This window comes from Paramormyrops kingsleyae, chromosome 14, assembly GCF_048594095.1.
Source record: "Paramormyrops kingsleyae isolate MSU_618 chromosome 14, PKINGS_0.4, whole genome shotgun sequence".
Classification (NCBI taxonomy): domain Eukaryota; kingdom Metazoa; phylum Chordata; class Actinopteri; order Osteoglossiformes; family Mormyridae; genus Paramormyrops; species Paramormyrops kingsleyae.
The window spans coordinates 30,030,957-30,056,287 of record NC_132810.1 but is presented as its reverse complement, the minus strand read 5'-3'; the positions used below and the strand labels follow the sequence as shown (position 1 = coordinate 30,056,287).

Genomic DNA, 25,331 nt, shown 5'->3' with positions numbered 1-25,331 from the left:
ATCGTGGCGGATCTCGGCCAGGTTCCCATCTATTGGTCTCCCAGAAAGGGAGAGGACACCAACGTCGGGGTCGACTCCTTAGCTCGCCTTCGCTCCCCCAGGCTCCAGCTCAACAGTCACCCTCGACTTCACCCGTGGCACCTCCTTGATTGCCTGTGGGTCCCCCGCCTGTGACTCCCCGGTCGCCTGCAGGTGCCACGCCTGTGACAGTCTCCCAGACTGGGGCCGCGGAGGGCAGTGCGTCAGTCGCCTGGATTAGGGCCTCACAGGGCAGGGCATCGGTCGGCGGGACTAGGGCCTCGCAGGGCGGTGCGTCGGCCGCCGGGACTGGAACCTCAGGCACGGGAATCACGGGGACCAGAACCTCTGGTGCAGGCACCACAGGGACTGGACCCTTGCAGGGCGGCACATCGGCCACCGGGACTGGAACCTCAGGAGCAGGTGCCACGGGGACTGGACCCTCGCAGGGCAGTGCGTCAGTGCGTCGGCCACCAGGATGGGAACCTCACAGGGCAGCGTGTCGGCCGCCGGGATGGGAACCTCGAAGGGTGGTGCAGGGGCAGCTGGGTGAGGAACCACGGAGGGCGGTGCAGGGGCCGCTGGGGGCAGAGCAGGAACTGGAACCACGGGGGACAGAGCAGAGACTAGAACCACGGGGGGCAGAGCATGCGCCTCGGAGGAAGCGGCTGCAGCCAGGGTTTGCACCTTGGGGGAAGCCTGCTCTGTCCGAAAATGGAGCAGCTTCTGCAGGCACTCCGCCATCCTCTCCATTTTACAATGCAGGGAAGTTGGAGTGAAGGAGGTGAACTCCCCTTGCAGCTGTCTGCAGAGCGGGGCAGCTTCAGGGGAGTCTTGCACCACCAGATTCCCCATCACCCACCAGTATAACCCCCGAAGGGCAAAGAATTGCCAGGACAGGGTCTCTGGTGTAGGCGAAGCAACGGGCAGGCGGGCTCTGGGCTCAGGTGAAGCAATAGGCAGGCAGGCTTCATGTGCAGGCGAAGAAGCAGGCAGATGGGTGTCGTGCGCAGGCAAAGAAGCAGCTGTGCAGGCTCTGTACACACTCTCACAGGGTGCAGCTGCACAGGCAGTGGACGCCGGCGCGGGAGGATTGGAGGCTGACGATCCAGGGGCAACAAACATCGCCAGGTCGAGCACGGTGAGGCAACACTTACGTTTCCTCCTTTTCTTCATGCGTGTTGTCTTTTTCGGAGCGTCTTCAGGCAGTTCCAAAGGGAAACCTGCCTGATCATCTTCTCCGTGACACCAAAATATCCCTAGATCGAGTTGCAAGGGCACGAGCAGCAGGGTCCTCCCGAACCTCGGGCTGTCGCAGCCAGTACACGACCCCGTTCGGTTAAGACGAGGTATTCCTCCTCAGTGAGGGGAGGCGTCTTCTCTGGGAGTCCGGTCATTCTGTCACGCTGAACGTCACCCGTAGGGCAGACAGAGAATCAGGACGCCAGGAATCGGGAAAATGCGGGGTTTAATTAAAGGGAGAACGAACGAACGAACAAGCAGCAAACGCAGGTTGACAATACAATGACCGGACTGGGGAAACAAACTTAAACGTGGACTTAAATACATTGAATTAATGACAGCAACAGGAAACAGCTGGTAAACACGGGGAATCCACACGAGGTTAACAAAGAGGCATGGCACACGGAAGGAGCGGGCAATTGGGACAGGACAGGGATAAACAAAGACTAATTACAAATGGGTCGAGGTAGGCAGAACCAACATCCAACAGACCACTAGTGAACTAAACAGAGACAGGGAATTAAATACAGAGAGGTAACAAGACTAACAAGGGGCAGGTGAGATTAATCAACAAGGTTGGGAAAACAGGTCACAGATTAAACTAATAATTAACTCAAGGAACTAAAACTAAGAACTAACCAAGAAATAGAGAAAACAGAATCTAACACTGGGGGAATAACAGACAGGTAGAAACACAAGCACGGGTACAAAGAATGAAACCAAAACCAAATACAAAATCACCAGACACAGGAACTAGAAAAACTCATACAAATGAAACATTAGTGGAAATTAACGGGAGAACAATCAAACATGCAACAGAGGGGTTCACAGACAACTGACAGGGAGCAGGGGAAAACACAAAGACTGACAACACGAGGGACGGGATGACCAGCAATGCCTGCTGGCCAAACGAGGAAGGGATACAGAGTGGGACAACAGGAGCTGACCCTGACACTCCCACACTTTGAGAATCACTTTGTTAATTGGTCGTTTTGAGTTCGGCCATCAGCATTCCACAAGGCAAGTTTTTAAAATGTCTGTTGAATCATAATCTATTATCCATTTGGTTTCAATTATACTGACTGCATCTTTGTCTGGACCTGCAGTCCAAGAAACCAGTATGTATTTCTGCGTGTAAGCGTTGCCGTATTATGCCGCGCCAAATAGTACTGCTTTGAAGAGCACGCTGCGCATGCGCGTTGAGAAAAAATTAACGTTGAGCACCACGTCAGTTGTCTGGTTAGTGAAGTAAAATCAAAGTGAGGCAAATTAATGTAAAGAGCCACAAATATGGCATACACAGAGAGTTGTGTGATAGCTGGTTGGTTCATCATTATGTCCTTATTAAATGGGGCTAGGAAACGTAACCGTTTTAGAGGATTATGGACAAATTGAAAAGGAAGTACATTTTGCCTTCGTGTAATGCATAAATTGAAAATGGAAAGGGAGGTTGGTTTTGTAATAATTATGTGTTGTACAAGATGCATTTCTACTATAGATGAAATACAAATAAATGATTAAATGTCACTCTGGCTGTATGGGGTTTAATGGAATTTAAAACCTGAAATGCAGGACTAATGGATGCTGATGAGCCCGATTGATGTGGTAGAAATTAATTTGTTTATTTTATTTTTTTAAATAGGAAAACCCTAACAAACTCAGATATTTGTAGGGAGCCTCACCCCTTACCTTAATCAAGTCAGGATCTGGTAAGTTCTCTTAAGCCTGAATACTGTGTATTGTTACTGGTCGATCGATTCCAGATCAAAGATGTCATAGTGGATAAGATATCATATAACCTTATCTAAAAGACATCAGCAATTTCCTTGGGAGATCATTAAAGTTTCTATCTCAATTTAATATCAATATTGAGTCAGGGAATTCTTTCTTCTTAAATTATACTGCCATTTAGTCATACAGTATAATGTCAAATATACACATACAGTACACTGCCTGGCCCAAAAAAAGTCGCCATTAGCCTTGATTATGGTGCATATTTGTCATGGCATTGTTTCCACAAGCTTATGCAACATCTCATTCTTTATTTTCATCCAGATTTGCATTCATTTCTCACCAAGATCCTGTATTGACAATTGAGTTGAACCACTCCATAAAGCCTCCTTCATCACATCCCAGAGACCTTCAATGAGGTTAAGGTCACAACTCTGTGGTGACCAAGTCACGCGTGAAAATGATTCCTCATGCTCCCTGAACCACTCTTTGACAATTTGAACCCATTGAATCTTGGCATTCTTGTCCTGGAATATGCCCATGCCAACAGGGAAGAAAAAATCCATTTATGATGGATGGAGGTGTAACCTGGCCATTCAGTAGATTCAGGTACTCAGCTGACTTTACTTTATTGCTGCATAACGTTGCAGGACTGTAATAATGATCTAGTCATTGGCTTTTAATTATCTGCTGATATAAATTCAAATGGTGACCTTTTTTTGGCTGGGCAGTGTATGTTAACACATGTTGTACAATTATCTTTAGCAGTTCTTAAACAATGAGATCTCTGAGGATGACTGTACTCTGTGTGATTTTCCACATGTTATGTGTCTCAAAACAGAAATAAGGGGACAAAAGATGGAATTTAATGTGAATGTATTCAATGGCAAATGTGTGCTTATTGGCATACCCCAGTATGCAAGTCTTTATGTGTGCATTCCATAAAGACATTACCATCTGCATTGTATGAAGACTAAGAATGTCCAAAATAAAAAGGGACCATTTAATATTTGTTGATTAATGTCCTGATGATGACTTAGTGTTTATTATTAATGACTCAACGCACTGTAATGGCTGTTGATAGAGCTTTTTGTGTGGTGCTCAACCAGCCGTTTTACAAGTCTATTTTTCTTTATTGTCTTTGCAAAGACCAAAATGTCAAAATTGCATTAGGTTGTTTTAATCTCTTAATATGTATTTGCAGGATTAAAACTTGATGACTTAAGTCCTGGTCTTTTTTTGTATTTTGGATGTATTTTATTTGTAGTTTTTACATTTATGGTATTCATCAGACACTCTTATCCAGGGTGACTTCTGTTTCCTAGTTATAGGGACAGTCTTGCTCAGTAGTCAATAGTCTTACTCAGTGGGGCAAAGGTGGTAATTCTGGAAGTAAGCATAAGCTGGATTTGAACCTACAACCTCTTAGGCGAACTACCACTAGGCCACCACCAACATATTAGTAATTTAATAATGACTTTGTAAATAAATATTTACAAACAGCATATTCATGGACTTAACAATCTGTCATGCACCACTGGAGCAGTATTTGAATCATCAATATATGTAGACCTAATATAAATATTAAAATTATATATTATATCACGTATATATACTGTTTTTCAGTACATTACAATATATTTTTGTTCCGTAATGGCTACGGGAATCGCACATGTAAAACTACCCGGGGAGAAGCAGGCACTAGGGGAAAAACGGGGAGAACGACCGCTAGGAAATTGGACACGTAATCAACAACTCTGCAACGAGAAAACCGGCTACAACAGCTGAATGACTGTGGCAATCAATTAACAATAAGCCGCAGCCGTCAGTATTCCGGTGAGGAGGCGTGGCCGCGGCGCGAAAATGGATTCTACCCTTAATATATAACCATATAGGACGCAACTTTCCGATGGTATATTACAACTAATGTTACTGAAAACTTTTTATGGGGCTTTAAAACGTTTACAGTAAATTAGCGTATAGTTAGGAAGTGACAATTTTTCAAATGGATACAGAGAATGACACTTGCCACTATCGGTTGTTTGTTGAGCCGGGGAGCCCCGCAATCAGCGCATTCATGTTTTCTGCAGGAGTTGCTGGGAATGTAATCGCGTTAATCCTTTTAGAAATTCGCCGAAGAAAGGACAAAACTCGACAACGTCTTTCACTTTTCCGTATGCTAGTGATTTCGCTGGTGGTTACGGATTTAATGGGAACTTGTCTTGTTAGTCCTCTTGTGCTTACTTCATACGCCGTCAATTTAACGATAACGGGAATGGATAACAACCACGACGTGTGTAAATATATCGGATTTAACATGACTTTCTTCGGTCTGGCCACTTTGTCCATCCTTGTTGCAATGGCTTTGGAGCGCTGTCTTTCTATAGGATGCCCGTACTTCTATGAGAGGCATGTCACTAAGCACCGCGGCTCCTGCTGTATTCCCTTTATTTACTTGAATTGCATAATATTTTGCGTTTTGCCTTTCATTGGCTTCGGGGATTATGTGCAGTACTGTCCAGGGACGTGGTGTTTCATTGACATGAACCCTTTAAGACTAGAGGACAAAATTTACGGCAATCTATATGCAACTATGATGCTTGGGATAATAATCTCAATAGTGGTTTGTAACGCCTGTGTAGTCTATCATTTGTTTCTTATGTACTGGAGGCGCAAAGAAAACCAGGCATCTATAGTCAAACAGACCAGAGGAGATGAAACATATTTCACTATGGCAGAAGAAATTGAACATCTTCTTCTGATGGTCTTTATGACGGTGGCCTTCATGATTTGTTCACTTCCACTTACGGTAAGGCAAAATAACGGTTCTGTTTATCGTTTGTAAGCATTCAGTGTTTATGCTAAACAAATACAAAAAGAATAATAACAATGAAACGAATCATTGTGATCCCAGTATTTAATAATTATGAATAATTTGTGGGTAGCGTTGTACAAGATCATATTGATGTAATACAGCAGTTAGGCTACTTTTATGGGGGGAAAAAAGCAAAAACTCTAGAAATAAATTTAAGAGATTTCAAAGTATCGGGTACAATTGAGTAATCCATTTTATTTTGAATCACCATTACAGTTTCAATCAATTACTGCGGGTTCGTGTGTGTATGTATGTATGTGTGTGTGTGTGTGTGTGTGTGTGTGTATATGTATGTATATATGTATGTATATATATATATATATGTATATATGTATATATATATATGTATATGTGTGTATGTATATATATATATATATATATATATATATATATATATATATATATATATATATATATATATATATATATATATATTATACACACATACATACACACACTCACCTAAAGGATTATTAGGAACACCTGTTCAATTTCTCATTAATGCAATTATCTAATCAACCAATCACATGGCAGTTGCTTAAATGCATTTAGGGGTGTGGTCCTGGTCAAGACAATCTCCTGAACTCCAAACTGAATGTCAGAATGGGAAAGAAAGGTGATTTAAGCAATTTTGAGCGTGGCATGGTTGTTGGTGCCAGACGGGCCGGTCTGAGTATTTCACAATCTGCTCAGTTACTGGGATTTTCACGCACAACCATTTCTAGGGTTTACAAAGAATGGTGTGCAAAGGGAAAAACATCCAGTATGCGGCAATCCTGTGGGCGAAAATGCCTTGTTGATGCTAGAGGTCAGAGGAGAATGGGCCGACTGATTCAAGCTGATAGAAGAGCAACTTTGACTGAAATAACCACTCGTTACAACCGAGGTATGCAGCAAAGCATTTGTGAAGCCACAACACGCACAACCTTGAGGCGGATGGGCTACAACAGCAGAAGACCCCACCGGGTACCACTCATCTCCACTACAAATAGGAAAAAGAGGCTACAATTTGCACGAGCTCACCAAAATTAGACAGTTGAAGACTGGAAAAATGTTGCCTGGTCTGATGAGTCTCGATTTCTGTAGAGACATTCAAATGGTAGTCAGAATTTGGCGTAAACAGATTGAGAACATGGTCTGAGCAGCAGTGTTAATTTCACTGACAAAGACTATGATGAAAAACACAAACTTGAAGCACAATGAAATTAATAGAATTAAATAGTGGATTTTTCTTTTACTGTGTTTGAAAAGTTCACTGTCATCAACTGAACTTGGTGTAGAAATAAGCATAACTAAGTTCGTTTTCACTAGTCTAATACTAGTCTGTTTACATTTTTGAAAGAGGACATTTGAGTTTTCATCGAGTTCTATGCATTGGTGTTTTTTCTTATGAATGAAAACACATCATATGGAAGTATTTTGTTTAAGGCTAATTTTTTTTTTGGTAGCTCTTTGTTGGCTCCTCCCTAGCCTCCGTGTGACAAAAGCACAGATTATTGATAACAGGAACATTGATTCCATGTATTTCAATGGTAAAATACACCAATCAGCTGTAACATTAAAACCACCTGCCTAATAGGTACCGCTAATAGGTGTAGGTGCCGCTGTTGATTATGTATGTATGTATTTATTTATTAATTAAGAAGGACGGGGGGGGTTCTGCTGATATTGGGGTGGATGCCTTCACCCCTGGAATGCACACACTACTCTGAATTTGCCAGGATCACAGCATATTAAAACTTAAGTTCATGCAGTTGATGAAAGTTGACACTGTGCCAGGTAATGTAAACGATTGGTAGCAGAGCTCCCCTCATGGCCATTGAGAGAAAGTCTCACGATATTTCAGGTGAGTTCGAGGTTTCAGAGCTTAGTAGCCAGATCGCACAGAGGCAGGGATTATTGTGAGCACTCAATGAATGGAGGCTGAAGTTGTGTAAAAGACATGCATTTATTCCTAACTAACACTACAACTAACATAAGACAGACACTTAACATAAACAACCACGAAATAACGGAATAGAAACAAACAGAATGTAATTATGGAAATGCAATGACCAGATTTAAATGGGTAACCTTAAAAGGGAAATACTGTTCTGCAAAGCAAGCAGGTTGTTGGAGTGGAACCCCTTGGATTCTTCCTCTTATGAAGCTTTAAGGTGAAAGGCTTTGTCTTGGTTACAGTTGTCTGTTGGGTAGCAGGCCTTCAGGAGGGCTTCTTGTGGGCTTCTCTTCTCCTGGGCTGATGTTCTCCACCTCTCTCTTCTTTGGGCTCTCCTTTCTCCTAGAGGCTTTGTTCTGAGGTGCCAGGCTTTATGGTCTAAAGTTCATGAGTAGGGATGACCAGGAATTCGACACCTGAACCAATGGCTGACCATCCAGTTGGCGGGTTTTCGGAGGGGTGTCTGTGGCAGTCCTTTTGGTATTTATGACCAGACTGATTCCTCTTTTACTGATGATTTTCATTAAACTGGTGTAACTTTTGATACATACAGTTTCATGGTAACCACATTTGGAATCAGGAGTGATTTTCCATCAGTTTTACACCAAACATGCCATACTAGCCTGGCGGTTCACACCTCATACCATCTGCATTAATTAATGAACAATTTCTTATATTATGTATGTTGATGAATCCCATCAGTCACACAGTATTGGTGTTTTGCGTTGCACATCAACAGAGGTTGCTACTCTGGATAATTTTTACAGACAATACATTGCATATTCACATCCAAACAGCACGTCTTACTCATAGATAGGCGTGGCTGTCAGTTTGTTACAATACCAATTTAAATTAAACATCTGGGAGCGACATTCTGGTTGGTGTGGCTTATCCCAATGATCTGCTCTCCAGCATTGATAGTATATACATTAATTCAGTCTTTTAATGTAGAATAGTATAGGACAAAGAATTGGTAATGGACCACAAAGATCAGATAAGGGCCACAGAGGAATGTGGAAGAAAAATGGGGGGTTGTTAAACAAAGAAAGAACCTCTGATAATTAGGACCCACTAAGATACCTGGTTACACTACTTAATTTAATTTTCAAGATTCTTCTGGGGTAACCATGAGAACATACAGTGGTACCTCAGAACTCCGGATCGAATCCTAAAAAGTTCGAGTTGCGATCGAATTTTCCTCAAGAAATAATGGAAAACCAATTAATTGGTTCCCGGCCCCAAAAAAATTACACCGCAATATGTTTTTTTTAGCATTTAAACACAAAATTAACCGGATAAAACAAGATGAGCATATACGGTACTAAACACATTTAAGCACATTTATCAAAACAGTAATTTGTAAAGTAAGAAAATAAATGTATCCAAACAATGGGCCTCATTCACCAATATTTTCTTAAGAATTCTCTTATTTAGCAGGAACAAATTTAAGAACAACCTACGTTGGATTCATGATGTATTCTTAAGTAGCAGAATTGTTCGCACCTTTGTACTTAAGAATGGTGAATCCTACGTCTTCGTAACTGAAAGCGCGTGCCAGTTTGTTCTAATTAGCATAGGGAAACGCCCTGCAATTTCCCATAAAAGGGCATGAGACTGTAGGGCCGTGTGCAAGGAATGGCGAAGAGGCGAGCAGGCTGTGAGCTGCTTGGCACTAAGAGGAAAAATGTTCAGTAATGCTGAAGTAGAAGTATTACAGTTTTTCTCCATTGGTTTGGCTCATTTCTTGAAACCGAGATGACATTCTCAAAACCATAAGGTCATTTGGCCAAACAGTCTTACAGTTCTGCTCAACATTATAGCTCACTAGCAAAATCAAATATCTTTCCCCAAACTCTTCATCCATGCTTCAAAAGCAGATTCCTTTCCCATATAAAAGGTCAGTACAGTCAAAATAGCACAGATCCTTCTCAATTGCCTTGGCACATGTGCATTCATTTAGTGCTTTTGTCAAAATAAGCTGGATGGTTTAGCACAACACCATGGATCCCCTGCAAAAGCTCATATCTCTCCCAAAACAGTTTATCCATGTGTCAAAACTAAATATCCTTCTCATATAAATAGTTAATGCCCCCAAAATGCATTATACCTTTGGCATTGTTTAAGCACTGCAAGTCAAAATGCTTAGACGTTTTGTCACTGAGGCACAGGTCTAGCAACAGAATACAACTATGAATAAAACTAAAAGATTTTACAGTAAAAGCAGCCTCCAATAAACCACTCATACTCAAGGAAACTGTAAACATTATTCGTACAAAGAAATGTTAACATTAGAGAACATACTGTGAAAAGAAAACGTATACAGGATTCTGTAAATGTGAACAGTTATAAACACAAACAAAAAACAAAAAAACCAAAAAAAACTCTAGCCTACCATACTGTAAATAAAGTTTCAGAACTATAGTACAGTAATATTTTCAGTGGTCGCCATTGTCACCCTCTCTTTCCTGGCCACCATCCTCATCCTCCTGGCCATCGACGCGCTGCTCTCCGTTAGGCCATAAATTCTCATCCACATCGCAACGGATATTTTCTCTTGCGATGCAGCGAGGGAAGAAACTGCGTGAATGTCTCAGCCATCCCCTACATTGATCCCCTGTGATGTCCTCACATGCAGCATCCATTGCATGCAGCAGGGCCCTCTGGTCTTGAGCCTGATGCTCATACACCCTCCACCTCCAAGCTGAAAAAAACTCCTCAATAGGATTTAGGAAAGGAGAGTAAGGTGGAAGAAACTCCATTAGCATCCGGGGATGGGTGGTGAACCAGGTTCTGATGCGTGGGCCACGGTGGAAGTTCACATTATCCCACACAATGACATAATGTGGTAGCTGAGGTCCTTCTTCACCTCTCTCATTTTCCGGGATCAGATCAGTATAAAGGTGGTCCAAAAAATTGAGGAGCTTTTGTGTATTGTAGGGCCCTAAACTGGGAATGTGTGTGGCCACACCTCTTTCTGATATAGCGGCACACATTGTTATATTTGCTCCTCGCTGGCCTGGGACATCCACAGTGGCTCGGTGGCCAATGATGTTACGGCCATGCCTTCGACCTTTGGCCAGGTTGAAGCCAGCTTCATCAACGAACACTAGGATGTGAGGGGTTTCGTTGCCTTCTAATGCCATTATTCTCTACAATAGAATAAAAATAAATCTAATTAGTCAAGTAGAGACAGATACTGCAGGGAGGATCTAAAGTACTGTAAAAAGAGGGAGTGAAAAACTGAAGACAATTTCTAGGCAAAATGCTCTAGTCACACAAAGCTGGATTCTGAAGGTAAAAAGGATAAAGCAAAACAAAAAAAAGTGGTAACCATGTCTTACTGTAATAGTGTTACAATGATAGACAACCAGTAGTTGACTTACATGCACATACTGGTACCGCAGCTCTTTCACTCTGTCAGAGTTTCTCTCAAATGGTACCCTGTAAATCTGTTTCATGGTCATCTGATGTTTCTTCAATACCCGGTCTATTGTGGAGATGCTGATAGAGTTTATATTTTGGAACATTACATTGTCTAGAAGGATTGCATTACGAATCTGTCTCAGTGTGATGGCATTATTTGCAATGACCATGTTGCATATTTCTCGTTCTTGTTGTTCATTTAGAAGTTTTCTTCTGCCACCCACTTGAGGCTGTCGTCCAATCCTAGACATACAAGTCAAAGGTCAACACTGTAAATTTGTTACAAAATGAGTTACCAATGTAATTGTACTGCTGTTTTATGGTACTAAGTGTGATGCACTGCACAGTGACTGGAATACTATTCACAGTATTTTCTCCATTTTTTTTTCTTTGTCATTTTTATAGTATCATATAACATCACATGAAGATATTACAGTACTCTAGGCCTACACACACACCAACACTGAATAGTTCAATAGAATAGTTCTGTACCTGTTTTCCCTGTGAAAGGTTTGGATGATGGAGGAGACTGTAGACCGAGGCACATTAGGCTGCACTCGGCGACCTGCCTCTGCCATTGTGAGGCGATGGTTTATAACGTGGTCAATAAGGGTGGCCCGGATTTCATCTGGGACATCATGGTGCCTCCGTGCTCCTCGGCCTCTTCCCCCTATTCCTCCACGCATTCTCACTCTTCCTCTTCTTCTTCCTCCTCTTCCTCGAGCAGGAAGTTGCTGTTGTACTTGGCGAGGTGCTTCCATGTTCACACTGCAAATGAAACTGGCCCCGGGCCAAGCTCTGTCTATATACTTTTGGCAGCAGTCATAATCATAGACAACACCTGTCAGGTAACTAAACAAACTGTTTGATTGGTCATCTGAGATGTGGGAAACTGCTCCTTCGTTAGTTCTAATTTCACCTGATTGATTGTCAATTGCTGTCATAAATTTATCAAATGTTCCAAGAAATTCTTTCATGGTATTATATCCTTGACTAATTTTGACAGTTGAACAGACAATTGTGCATATGATGACTTACACAATGAAACCATGCTGATATGTTTTGGAGAGAGTAACCATTTCACTGAAAAATCAACTAATAAGTTTAGATCAGCAAGATCTATTTATTTGGAAAATGTGCTAAATGTGGGCTCATTGTGCTAACTGTAGCTACTTGTAGATAATCATTTGAAAAAAAGCACAGAGTCACTTGAGACATGTACTAAAGCATTTGCAATTTGATAAAACCAATGAGAAATGACATCCTGTTGTGAACAATTGCAAGGTGGTTTGGAGATTTGTCCATGTTATTTTGAGAATGTCATCTCGGTTTCAAGAAATGAGCCAAACCAATGGAGAAAAACTGTAATACAATAAAATCCCGTTATAGTGGTCTCCCTTATAACAGAATATCATCTATAATGGACGACGTCCACTGGTCCCGGCCGCGCGCCTTTTAGAACATGCAGAAAAAGTATCGGATATAGCAGACTCGCATTTAACGGAATTTCTCTTAATGGACAAACAATTTAGTCCCCAGCGTCGCTTTTAGCTGTAGTTTTGTTCAGCTATAACTGACATACAGGCTGAAGAGTTACCCTTTGCTTCCGCTGACAGACATGTCACGTGACTCATTTCCCCGCACGTACAAGTTATCTTAAGTTGGCGTTCACGGTTTGACTTCTGAGATTCAGATTGAGTTCTAGCTATTTTTTTTTTCGAACTGGTTGGTTCGACTTTTAAGAAATTTGAGTTCTAATTGCCTCGAGAACAGAGGTACCACTGTATATGCAGTGGTAGCTATACATATTTATTTATACAAATTTATATAAGTGTTCGAGTGAGACGGGTAAAATAGGTGATACTCTGTGAAACACTGTTATGACGGTGGCACACAAAACACTAAGATTGTCTAAGGACACACACACAATCATAACCTTGGATATCGAGACTCATGAATAGTCATGAGTAAATCGATATACAGGGTATACAAAAGCCAAACTTAAAAGAAACTTTCTCTTAGGGTGTTGGGTGAATCCGTGGTAGGTACAGCGGGCTCAAGCACCCAGTCAGTGAAAATCATATTTACAGTTTGGTGATTCAGTTTAATTTTTTATTGTATTTAGCTTCTCCTCAGATCTGATTAATACAATATTTTGAAGGATTACTGCAGTGTTATATTTATAAAGAACACTCCATTCTGTCATGCAGCAGTCAAGCAGTTGCTGCATGGAGGGAATAATCAATTCTCACACCATCAATGTCAGGGGTTCCAGCGCCTATTAAGGTTGCACTTAAGAAGCTCTCCCTTAAGCAGTCTCTTAAGAGATTGTTTGGGAAACAGATTTAAGAAAGGATATGGCTTTCATAAAATGTATCCTTAGAGTCTGCGTAAGATGCTAAGAGTCATTGTTATTATTAACCTCATCTTTTAAAAAGAAAAACTAGTTTAGTATTGAACTGTTTTAATGCCAGTTAAAAGTGTGATTTGTGGTTATCAAAAAATGGATGATTCCTAATTTCTGTGAAATGACCAAGTTTGTGTGTGTGTCATTTTTATGTACAGGCAGTGAAGAGTACATGAATGAAACTGTAGTGAATTTGTCTTTGTTTATTGTAGTGGCTGCGAGTGATAACTAATGGTGCTTTTCCACTGCCACCAAGAACCAAGCTGTATCTGAGCCATGCCACAAACTGGCAGTTTCTGATAGTAAAGAATGTGAGCCGCACCCAAGCCGTAACTGTGCTGACATGGCCCTGCTTCCTTGCAGGGACAAAATTCTGACCAAATTGAGTTGGTTGCATCACCACCACCACCTTTACTGTGTATGGATTATCTGAAGGAAAAAAGCATATACACTCACCTAAAGGATTATTAGGAACACCATACTAATACGGTGTTTGACCCCCTTTCGCCTTCAGAACTGCCTTAATTCTACGTGGCATTGATTCAACAAGGTGCTGAAAGCATTCTTTAGAAATGTTGGCCCATATTGATAGGATAGCATCTTACAGTTGATGGAGATTTGTGGGATGCACATCCAGGGCACGAAGCTCCCGTTCCACCACATCCCAAAGATGCTCTATTGGGTTGAGATCTGGTGACTGTGGGGGCCATTTTAGTACAGTGAACTCATTGTCATGTTCAAGAAACCAATTTGAAATGATTCGAGCTTTGTGACATGGTGCATTATCCTGCTGGAAGTAGCCATCAGAGGATGGGTACATGGTGGTCATAAAGGGATGGACATGGTCAGAAACAATGCTCAGGTAGGCCGTGGCATTTAAACGATGCCCAATTGGCACTAAGGGGCCTAAAGTGTGCCAAGAAAACATCCCCCACACCATTACACCACCACCACCAGCCTGCACAGTGGTAACAAGGCATGATGGATCCATGTTCTCATTCTGTTAACGCCAAATTCTGACTCTACCATTTGAATGTCTCAACAGAAATCAAGACTCATCAGACCAGGAAACATTTTTCCAGTCTTCAACTGTCCAATTTTGGTGAGCTCGTGCAAATTGTAGCCTCTTTTTCCTATTTGTAGTGGAGATGAGTGGTACCCGGTGGGGTCTTCTGCTGTTGTAGCCCATCCGCCTCAAGGTTGTGCGTGTTGTGGCTTCACAAATGCTTTGCTGCATACCTCGGTTGTAACGAGTGGTTATTTCAGTCAAAGTTGCTCTTCTATCAGCTTGAATCAGTCGGCCCATTCTCCTCTGACCTCTAGCATCAACAAGGCATTTTCGCCCACAGGACTGCCCCATACTGGATGTTTTTCCCTTTGCACACCATTCTTTGTAAGCCCTAGAAATGGCTGTGCGTGAAAATCCCAGTAACCGAGCAGATTGTGAAATACTCAGACCGGCCCGTCTGGCACCAACAACCATGCCACGCTCAAAATTGCTTAAATCACCTTTCTTTCCCATTCTGACATTCAGTTTGGAGTTCAGGAGATTGTCTTGACCAGGACCACACCCCTAAATGCATTGAAGCAACTGCCATGTGATTGGTTGATTAGATAATTGCATTAATGAGAAATTGAACAGGTGTTCCTAATAATCCTTTAGGTGAGTGTATTTTACCTATTATTTATTATTAGTAGTATTGCACATCTTGTTGTATTGATTCATTTCAGATAGCTTGGAACTTAAAAATTTCCAACCTCCTACTTAGAAAAGTACTATAGAACAGCTGAATGGTATGGAGATGTGGAGGGGGAAAAAATGAACTTATTAATAAACTAATAATTATAAACCAAAACGATAGACATGTCCAGTTAAGTGTGCTTTAAGCACTAAACTATGGGGGACAATGCACACCATATAACTTTCAAATGATGTGTTTTTAAACACATTCATTAATAATTGCACTGTGGCCATTCACTGTCAATGACTGTAAGCAAGACAGCTGGGCCGTTCAACGTGAAGTACACACACAAACATTGAGATATTAATTAAAATTCACCCATAAAGAAATCTGGAAATCAAAGGGGTGTTGCTTAATTTTGTTGATATTCCCCCCTGAAAACTGAATATAAAGTAAACTTTACTGCGGTGTCATAGTTAAGTTTTAAACTAGAATGTGCTTTCCGGAATGTTTTTGTATAGATCCGTATATCCTGACATATAGTGCCACCAGAAAGTATTCACACCCCTTCACTTTTTTGCACATTTTGTTACGTTAGACTTATTCTAAAATTGATTTGAGTATGGTTTTCTTTTACTAAATCTATACAAATGGTTCATAATCGCAAAATGAAAATGTATTTTCAGACATTTTATTAAATTTATAAAAAATGTGAACATTTAAACATAATAGGTAGATAAGTATTCACACCCTATACTATGCCACTCAAAATTGAACTCTGGTGCATCCAGTTTCTACTGATGATCCTTGAGATGCTTCTACAACTTGATTGGAGTCCACCTGTGGTAAATTCAGTTGATTGAACATGATTTGGAATGGCACACACTTGTCTATATAAGGTCTCACAGTTGACAGTGCATATCAGAGTAGAAAGCAAGCAATGAAGTCCAGGGAATTGTCTGTAGACCTCTAGACCGGGTTGTGGCAAGGCACACATCTGGGGAAGGATACAAAAAAAGATCCCGAAAAGCACTGTGGTCTCCATTATTTGGAAACGGAAGAAGTTTGGAACCACCAGGACCCTCCCTAGATCTGGCCGCCCGACCAAACTGAGTAATCGGGGAAGAAAGAGCCTTAGTCAGAGAGGTGACCAGGAATCCAATGGTAACTAAGGCAGAGCTCCAGTGTTCCCTTGTGGAAATAGGAGAACCATCCAGAAGGTCAACCATAGCTAACGCACTCCACTAATCAGGCCTTTATGGTAGAGTGGCCAGATGGAAGCCACTCCTCAGTAAGGCACATGGCAGCTCACTTGGAGTTTGCCAAAACGCACATTAAGGATTCTTAGACTGTAAGAAGCAGAATTCTCTGGTCTGATGAAACCAAAATAGAACTTTTTGGCCTGAACTCAAAGCGTCATGTCTGGAGAAATCACCTGGCTAACACCATCCCTACTGTAAAGCATAGTGGTGGCAGCATCATGCTGTGGGGATGTTTTTCTGCAGCAGGAACTGAGTGACTAGTCTGCATAGAGGGTAAGATGACAGCAGCAAAATATAGCAAGATTCTTCAAGAAAATCTGCTCCAAAGTGCTCTGGAACTCAGACTAGGGCAACGATTCATCTTCCAACAGGACAATGATCTGAAGCACATTGCCAGGAGTGGCTTCAGGAGCAGTCTGTGAATGTCCTTGAGTGGCCCAGACTTGAACCCACCAAACACCTTTGGAACAACCTAAAAAATGGCTGTCTACCGGCGCTGCCCATCCAACCCGATTGGGCTTGAGAGGATCTGCAGGGAAGAATAGGAGGAAATCCCTAAAAACAGGTGTGCCAAACTTGTAGAGGCATACCCAAGAAGACTTGAGGCTGTGATTGCAGCCAAGGGTACTTCAACAAAATATTAAGCGATCGGTGTGTGGTGAATACTTAAGAAACACTTGATTAACAAGCTTTTGGAAATAAAAAAAAATCTCAGTTCTTGTATGCCAGTGGAAAAGTGCCTTAAGAAAAATTATTTGTGCTGATGTCTGTGAGAACTCTGAGGTCATTTCTGAGGTCTGTAAGGTGGAAGGGTTGGTTCTCCTGTGGCTCAATGTGTTGCGCAACATGATTGGACTATGTGTATGTTGATGCTTCCATGTCCCACTCTCGCCAGTGTAGGAATTATTAGCTCAGGTAAATTTTAATATCTCCACCAATATGTTTGAATTAATTAAAGTTTATTATTTAATGCTGATTATTAATCAATTGTTATGCCGAATGGTCGGCTCCTCCAAACTCGATTGCGGTATCCCCTTGAGTCTGTTAATGTGAGACTTAAATGGGATTCACTAATTACCAGTATCGCTTAGTAACTTGAGTTAGAAGGCTCGTCCACCGAGCTGCGTCACCAGGTAATGTAAACAATTGGTAGCGAAGCCCCCCTCACGGCCGATGAGAGAGAGTCTCGCGATGTTTCAGGCGAGTTTGAGGTTCAGAGCGTGTAGCAAGATCGCACAGAGGCAGGAACTTAGTGTGAGTACTCAATGACGGAGGCTGAAGTTGTGTAAAAGACATGCATTTATTCCTAGCTAACACTACAACTAACATAAGACAGACATTACACCTAACACAAACAACAAACACGAAATAACGGAATAAAACAAACGATGTAATTATGAAAATGCAATGACCGGATTTAAATGAGTAACCTTAAATGGGAAATACTGTTCTGCAAAGCAAGCACAGTTTGTGGAAACACGACGCTAAAGTCTTATAGCAGGTTAACAGAACAGCTTAAGTTGTTAGAATGAAAGGAAGTTGGTTTACTTGGTTGAAGAGTGGGGGGGGGGGTCTTGGCAGTTGATGGCAGAGCTGCTGAGCTGATGGCACTCAGGAAGGCGCGGCGTTTGGAGCAGTGGAGTGGAGTCCCTTTAGATTCTCTCTCCTGGTGAAGCTTTGTCTTGGGTGCTGTTCTCTGTTCAGCTGGGCCTTCACCGGAGGGTTCTTGTGGGCTTCTCGTCTCCCGGGCTGATGTTCTTCTTTGGGTTGGCGGTTATTCTCTGCGCACCTATTTTCTGAGGTGCTAGATTTTTATGGTCTAAAGTTCATCACTGTGGGCAGTGGTGGCTTGATGGTTAGGGTAGTGCACTTGTAATTGAAAGATTGCAGGTTCGAATCCCCCACCAGCAAGTCACCACTGAGATACCCTGAGCAAGGTACCGTCCCCAAGCACTGCTCCCCGGGCGCTTAATTAGCTGCCCCCTGCTATGTCACGAAAGTCACATATGGGTCAAATGCAGAGGTCACATTTCGTTGTTGCACACTGTGTGCTGTGGTGTGTTGACAATGACCACTGATCACTAAATTCTAATTCTAATTCTAATGAATAGGGATGACCAGGAATTCGACTCCTGGCCCAATGGCTGGCCATCCATTTGGCGGGCTTTCGGAAGGGGGTCTGTATCAGTCCTTTTGGGATTAATGGCCTGACTGATTCTCCCTTTACTGATGATTTTCATTAAGCTGTTATAACTTTTGATACATCCACTTTTATGGTAATCACTGACCAGATTTGGAATCAGGAGTTTTCCATCAGTTTGACACCAAAAATATGCCATACCAGCTGCACAGGTACATACCTCATACCATCTGCATTAATTGATTAATGACAGAATAGAGCTTTCAGATCTGGAGACAAAGAAAAGCTGAGGAGAGTTCAAAAGGATCTCAAATATAAGATCAGAGGTGGCAAGAAGCACTTCAGGAAGAAGATGGAAAACCAACTCCAACAGAATAACGTCAGAGAAGTCTGGAGGAACATGAAAAAAATCTCTGGACACTTCAAAGACACTGGAGGAGCCACAGTGTCTGCTGACCGGGGGGGGCCAACGACTTGAATCTTTTTTTCAACAGATTCGACTCGGGGCCATCAACCACCTCCCCCACCCCCCAGCTTCCATCAACCCCCCTTGTTATGCTGCCCCCCCTCCGTCCTGGTGCAATCCCATTGTTACCTGAGCTCTCCTCACACCACCACCTAGTTTCACCCTCATCTACATATCTACCCACAAGACAGCCAGCCCCATCCCCCAACCCAGCCCAGCCTGATATCTGCCTCACAGTCGATCAGGTGAGAAGCCAGCTCAAGAGGACGAAGGCAAGGAAGGCAGCAGGTCCGGACGGAATCTGCGCCAGACTGCTCAGGGAATGTGCAGACCAGCTCTGTCAGGTGGTTCAGCATATCTTCAACCTGAGCCTGAGTTTGGAGAGGATTCCTGAACTGTGGAAGATGAGGGGTTAATCATATCATAATTTACTTACTAATTCTAATAATATGTCTAACATAATGTAGACATCAGATTTGGGAACTGATATTAGCCCAGTAGGACGGGGTGATCTCACCCCACCCAGTTTGGAGAAATTGGGAACTGACGGTACGCCAGCAGGTCAGGACGACCTGGCACGAGACACGAGGAAAACAGGAACCCACCATAGAACGGATACTTATTATTGCTTATGCTTAACAAAAGAAGGAAACACGCACTTACTGATTAATTAGGAACATGTACTCACTGGCTAACTAGAGCAAATGTCAAGATGTGTTGTCGTCACGCGAAGGGAAAATTACAGAGAAGGGGGGCGACACCCCAGAAGGCCTATAAAGGGACAGCCCCGATATTTATGGATTGAGCTTCTTCCTGTACATGCTGAATGTATGTCAGATGGTTGCTCCCGGATTGCAATCTGTCAGAGAATAAACTGGTGACTTGCAACTACTCCTCGACTGTGCAGTGAATCTCTTCTCATCAACGGACCCGGCGGAGCTCAGACTCCAACAAAGACTTCCTGTGTCATCCCGGTGCCGAAAATTGCACACCCCAAGGAGCCCAACCATTTTAGACTTGTGGCCTTGACTTCTCATCTGATGAAGACCATGGAGAGGATCATCCTGCACCACCTCCACCCACTGATGAGCTCAGCGATTGACCCCCTGCAGTTCGCATATCGGTCCGCAATCGGGGTGGATGATGCTGTCATCTACATGTTGCACCGAGTCCTCTCTCACCTAGAGCAGGCAGGGAGCACTGTGAGGGTCATGTTTTTTGACTTCTCCAGTGCTTTCAACACTATCCAGCCTGCACTACTGAGAGGGAAGCTGGAGGGAGCCGGTGTGGGCAAGCAGCTGACTGCATGGACCATCGACTACCTAACCAATCGACCGCAGTATGTGAGGCTCCATGACTGTGTGTCTGAGACGGTAATCTGCAGCACGGGTGCGCCGCAGGGCACGGTTCTCTCACCCTTCCTGTTCAGCCTGTACACTTCTGACTTCCGTTATAATTCGGATCAGTGCCACCTACAAAAGTTCTCGGATGATACAGCCATCATTGGATGCGTATCAGACGGGAACGATCAGGAATACAGGGGGGTCATCAGTGACTTTGTCGGCTGGTGCGAGACTAATGCTCTCCAAATCAACGCCAGCAAGACGAAGGAGATGGTCATAGATTTTAGGAGGAAGGCACCCCCTCCTACAACGGTGAGCATCCAGGGAAAAGTCATTGAGGTAGTGGACTCTTACAAGTACCTGGGTGTTCACCTCACCAATAAACTGGACTGGACAACAAATAGACGTCCTGTATAAGAAGGGCCAGAGTCGACTCTACCTGCTGAGGTTCTGAGTCTGAGGTCCTTCGGAGTATGCAGGACCCTGTTAAGGACATTCTACGATTCTGTGGTAGCATCCGCCCTTTTCTATGCAGTGGCCTGCTGGGGGAGCGGATGCACGGAAAGGGACAGAAGCAGGATTAACAAATTGGTGTGGAAGTCTAGCTCTGTGCTGGGATGCCCTCTGGAGACTGTGGAGGTGGTGGGTGAGAGGAGGATGTTAGCTAAGCTGACATCCATCATGAACAACCCACACCACCCTCTGCATGAGACTGTGAGTGGGCTGAGCAGCTCCTTCAGTCAGAGACTGATACACCCTCGCTGCAGGAAGGAGCGCTTTCGCAGATCATTCATCCCGACAGCAGTTAGACTCTATAACATATCATGATGTCATGAGTCACCCAGATACTTACCTCTATGGTCACCACTACTTACCACTTCATACATAATGCACCTTATAGTGAAATAGTTGTTATTTATTATTACTTGCACTTTTTCCCACAACCCACTATCCATATATTACATACTGTGTATGGGTGTACATAGGCTTTTTCTTCTTTTTTTTTCTTGTATTCTTATTCTGTCTAGAGCTCTGGTAACGCACAAATTTCCCCACTGTGGGATCAATAAAGTCCTATCTATCTATCTATTCTATCTATTCTATCTAATCTATCTAATCTATCTAAACAATTAATTATTGTATCTATGTGACTGATTCACATCAGTATAGGATACAGGGGTTTTGGGTTGCACCTCAACAGATGTTACACTTTGTGCAGATATTACATCAAATATTCATATTACAAACAGCACATCTTATCCATAGATAGGCGTGGCCGTTAGTTTGTGGTAATAACAATATAAGTTGCACATCTGGAAACAACATATTTTGTTCGGTGTGGCTTGTGCCAATTCATCTTCTCCAGAATGGATAAGATACACCTTAATTCAGTTCTTTTAACATAGCATGTTAGAACAAAGAAACTTGGTGATGGTCCACCAAGATCAGATAAGGACCACAAAGGAATGTTGGAAGAGAAAGGGGGGGTTTTAACAAAGAAGACTCTAGTTAGGACACATTGGTTACACTCACTTTCCAGATTCTTCTGGTATACCATGAGAACATATATACAATGGTAGCTATACCTATCTATTTATTTAAATTTATATGTGTTCAAGTGCAAAGGGGTGAAATAGGTGATACTCCGTGAACATGGTTATAAGGGTGGCACACAAAACACTAAGATTGTCTAAGGACACATACAAACATAACCTATCTGTATATTGAGACTAGTAGTCGTGAGTAAATCAATATACAGGGTATACAAAAGCCAAACTTAAATGAAATTTCCTTTAGGGTGTTCGTCTGTTGGGTGAGTGAGATGTAAGGCAGAGTGTATGTGGAGGGGGTTGTGTGCCAAGTCGAGGGACCCCTGTCCGTGAAGTCCACTCTGCTTGTCTGTAGGTCCCTAAATCTTTGGGCAATAAAAGTTGGAGTGCTAGCCTCCCTGGTTATCTGTGTGTGTGTGTTTGTGTGTGTAATCCCCCTTTGGTGCCTCTCGTACCAGGCTCGGCCTTGTCTCAGGCCACCTGGAATTTAGGCCCTGTGATATGTGCATGTGTGATCCTACACCAGTATGGGGAAGCAATTAAAAAGGCCAATTGGATGTTTGGTTACATCTCTAGGTGTGTGGAGTTTAAGTCAAGGGAGTTGATGCTATGATTATACAATTCCTTGATAAAACCCCACCTAGAATATTGTGTGCAGGTTTGGTCACCATTCCTTAAAAAGGACATTGCTGCCTTGGAAAGGGTGCAACGTAGGGCTACAAGAATGATTCCTGATTTTAGAGGAATGTCTTATGAGGAGAGGTTAGCTGAACTGAATCTGTTTAGCCTTGACCAAAGGAGACTAAGGGGGGACATGATCCAGGTCTATAAGATTCTAACAGGTTTGGATGCTGTTACTTCAGCATTAGTTCAAAGAACTCGTGGCCATAGGTGGAAATTAGCGGGAGAACATTTCAAACTGGATTTAAGGAAGCACTTCTTTACACAGCGTGTAGTCAGAGTATGGAATAGTCTTCTAATGTCATTTTTTAACTCAGCCTGTAGATTTAGATACTCTTGCTTTATTCTGTCATCCTCAGTTATCTTCCATTTCTGGAACAAAGCCCTTTTCCTCCTTACTTTATACTTTATTCCCCTAGTAAACCACCTAGGTTGCAATTTCCTAGATTTATTCTTGCTGGAAACAGGTATGAAGTCCTCTTGCACTTGCAATAATGTGCTTTTAAAAAATTTCCATGCCTCTTCAACAGTTTTGTTATTTAACTCCATCCAGTTCACAGTTTCTAGTTTTAATCTCATACAATTGAAGTTAGCCTTCCTAACATTATATATTTTTGATTTGGACTTTGCTCTTTGGGCACTAAACTTAACCTCAAATTTAACCATGTTATGATCGCTACTGTCAAGTGGTTCTAAAACGTCTAATTTACCAATCCTGTCCTGGTTATTAGAGAAAACAAGATCAAGAATGGCATCTCCCCTGGTAGGGGTGTTAACAAACTGAGTAAAAAAACAACCCTGTACTAATTCCACCATCTCCAGTTCATTTTCAGAAGAGCCAGCAACAATGTTCCACTGCATCCCCGGTAGATTAAAATCACCCATAACTACCACATCATTTTTATTGCTCATAATCCTAATATCACTGTATAACAATCTGCTTTCCTCTGCAGCTACATTAGGTGCTCTGTAACAAAAACTGACAATTAGGCTATTTGAGTTTTTAGCATCTAATTTTAGCCATATAGCTTCCGTAGTTTTAATTGTATCAGTAAGCTCCCTTGCCTGCAAGTTTTTCTTTACATATACTGCAACACCACCTCCCTTCTTACCTATACGGTCTTTACAGAACAACGTGTAACCATCCATATTATATTTTTGTCCATCCTTTTCTCTCAACCACGTCATTTGTCATTGTTGACACACCACAGCACACAGTGCACAACAACGAAATGTGTCCTCTACATTTAACCCATATGTGACTTTCGTGACATAGCAGGGGGCAGCTAATTCAGCGCCCGGGGAGCAGTGCTTGGGGGCGGTACCTTGCTTGGGGTACCTCAGTGGGGTCTTCCTAGTCGGGGATTTGAACCTACAATCTTCCGATTACGAGTGCGCTTCCCTAACCATTAAGCCACCACTGCCACAATAATCGCGCTGTTAATTAACAGACAGGACAGACAAGCACTCACGCCGACCGAAATAAGAACAATAAATAGAAATAAAACAGCCACCCACGTAAACAAGTAAAGCACACAAACACTCCAAAAAACAATCCCAAACAATCGCTGCAGCTCAACACCACTCTCTCGCAGCAATCCTTGCGCACAACCAATCCCCTGTCAGCCAAGAGTCACCACTGTGACGTCTACCTGTGACGTTCCCAGTAGTTGACATCTACCCCAGTGGCTCCTGCAGTCCCTAGTAACAGCCCAGCTCCTGGTCCAACATCCCCCAGCAGACCAGCACCCAGCCCATTGCCCCCCAGCAGAGCACATGGGCCAGTCTCTGATCGAAGCGATCTTACCTGGTTCTGTCACCATGCCCTCACCACTCACTACATGACTCATGAACTCTGTCTTCTGGTGCAAGAGGGAGCATTTCTGGGGATTGAGGTGCAGGCCAGCCTTCTATATTGACCATTCCCAGACTCCCTCATGGCGCTGCCTGCTTGGAATTTTCTGGTGGCTGTAAAATGTAAAGTGCCCGACTTCCCCAGAGCAGTAGAAAGGGGCATCAGATGGTGGGCAGTGCCACCACTGTGGCTCGCTGTGGTTTACTTGCACTCGCTGGATATCATCACCGCTGGAGCCCCCAATCTCACAGACATAGTTTCAACAAGGAATAGATGGCAGCTGGTGCAATGTTGCAGGCGGGGACACGAACACCTCTATCAAGGCTATTGCGAGCATAGTTGTTCCCAGTAGTTGAGTTGTAAAAACAAATCAGGGGGGATGGTGAATTTTATCGTTTATCAGACATATTTTGTGCTGATGACAGTGCACATGGTGGGAGACCAACTGTGTACCCTTTTTATTGTTGTTTATGCAAAATTAATATACTCTACTATCCTAAAAAAAGCATGGTGTGGATGTTACGTGTTAGATACTCCTGTCATTGATCCTGACCAAGGCACCTCTGAATTGGAGTCAGTCCCCTGGCTGGCATAGCTATCACATGCTCCATAGTTAGGGTCAAATGTAGAGGACACATTTTCCCACTTGGTTCAAGTACAGCTTCATACTCATGGTACTTTGAAATCTTTTGGTAATTCATCTATTAAAATTCAAAA

General features: G+C 42.8%; 2 protein-coding genes across 2 annotated transcripts in view; one reads left to right on the top strand and one right to left on the bottom strand.

Moving 5' to 3' along the window:
* The first annotated feature begins 4,996 nt into the window (after positions 1-4,996).
* The window catches only part of LOC111840261 (prostaglandin E2 receptor EP2 subtype-like), a 51,236-nt gene continuing 30,901 nt past the window's right edge, over positions 4,997-25,331 (top strand). Inside the window, exon 1 of the mRNA XM_023804906.2 lies at positions 4,997-5,800. Within this exon, the coding sequence (XP_023660674.2) occupies positions 4,997-5,800 (804 nt within the window). The remainder of the gene's footprint in view (positions 5,801-25,331) is intronic.
* On the bottom strand, positions 7,796-12,270 carry LOC140578358 (uncharacterized). The gene is made up of 3 exons (XM_072698947.1): positions 11,721-12,270; positions 11,189-11,471; positions 7,796-10,954 (listed from the first exon to the last, which is right to left on the bottom strand). The coding sequence occupies exons 1-3, from the start codon at positions 12,203-12,205 to the stop codon at positions 10,241-10,243; spliced, it is 1,482 nt and encodes a 493-aa protein (XP_072555048.1). The 5' UTR covers positions 12,206-12,270; the 3' UTR covers positions 7,796-10,240.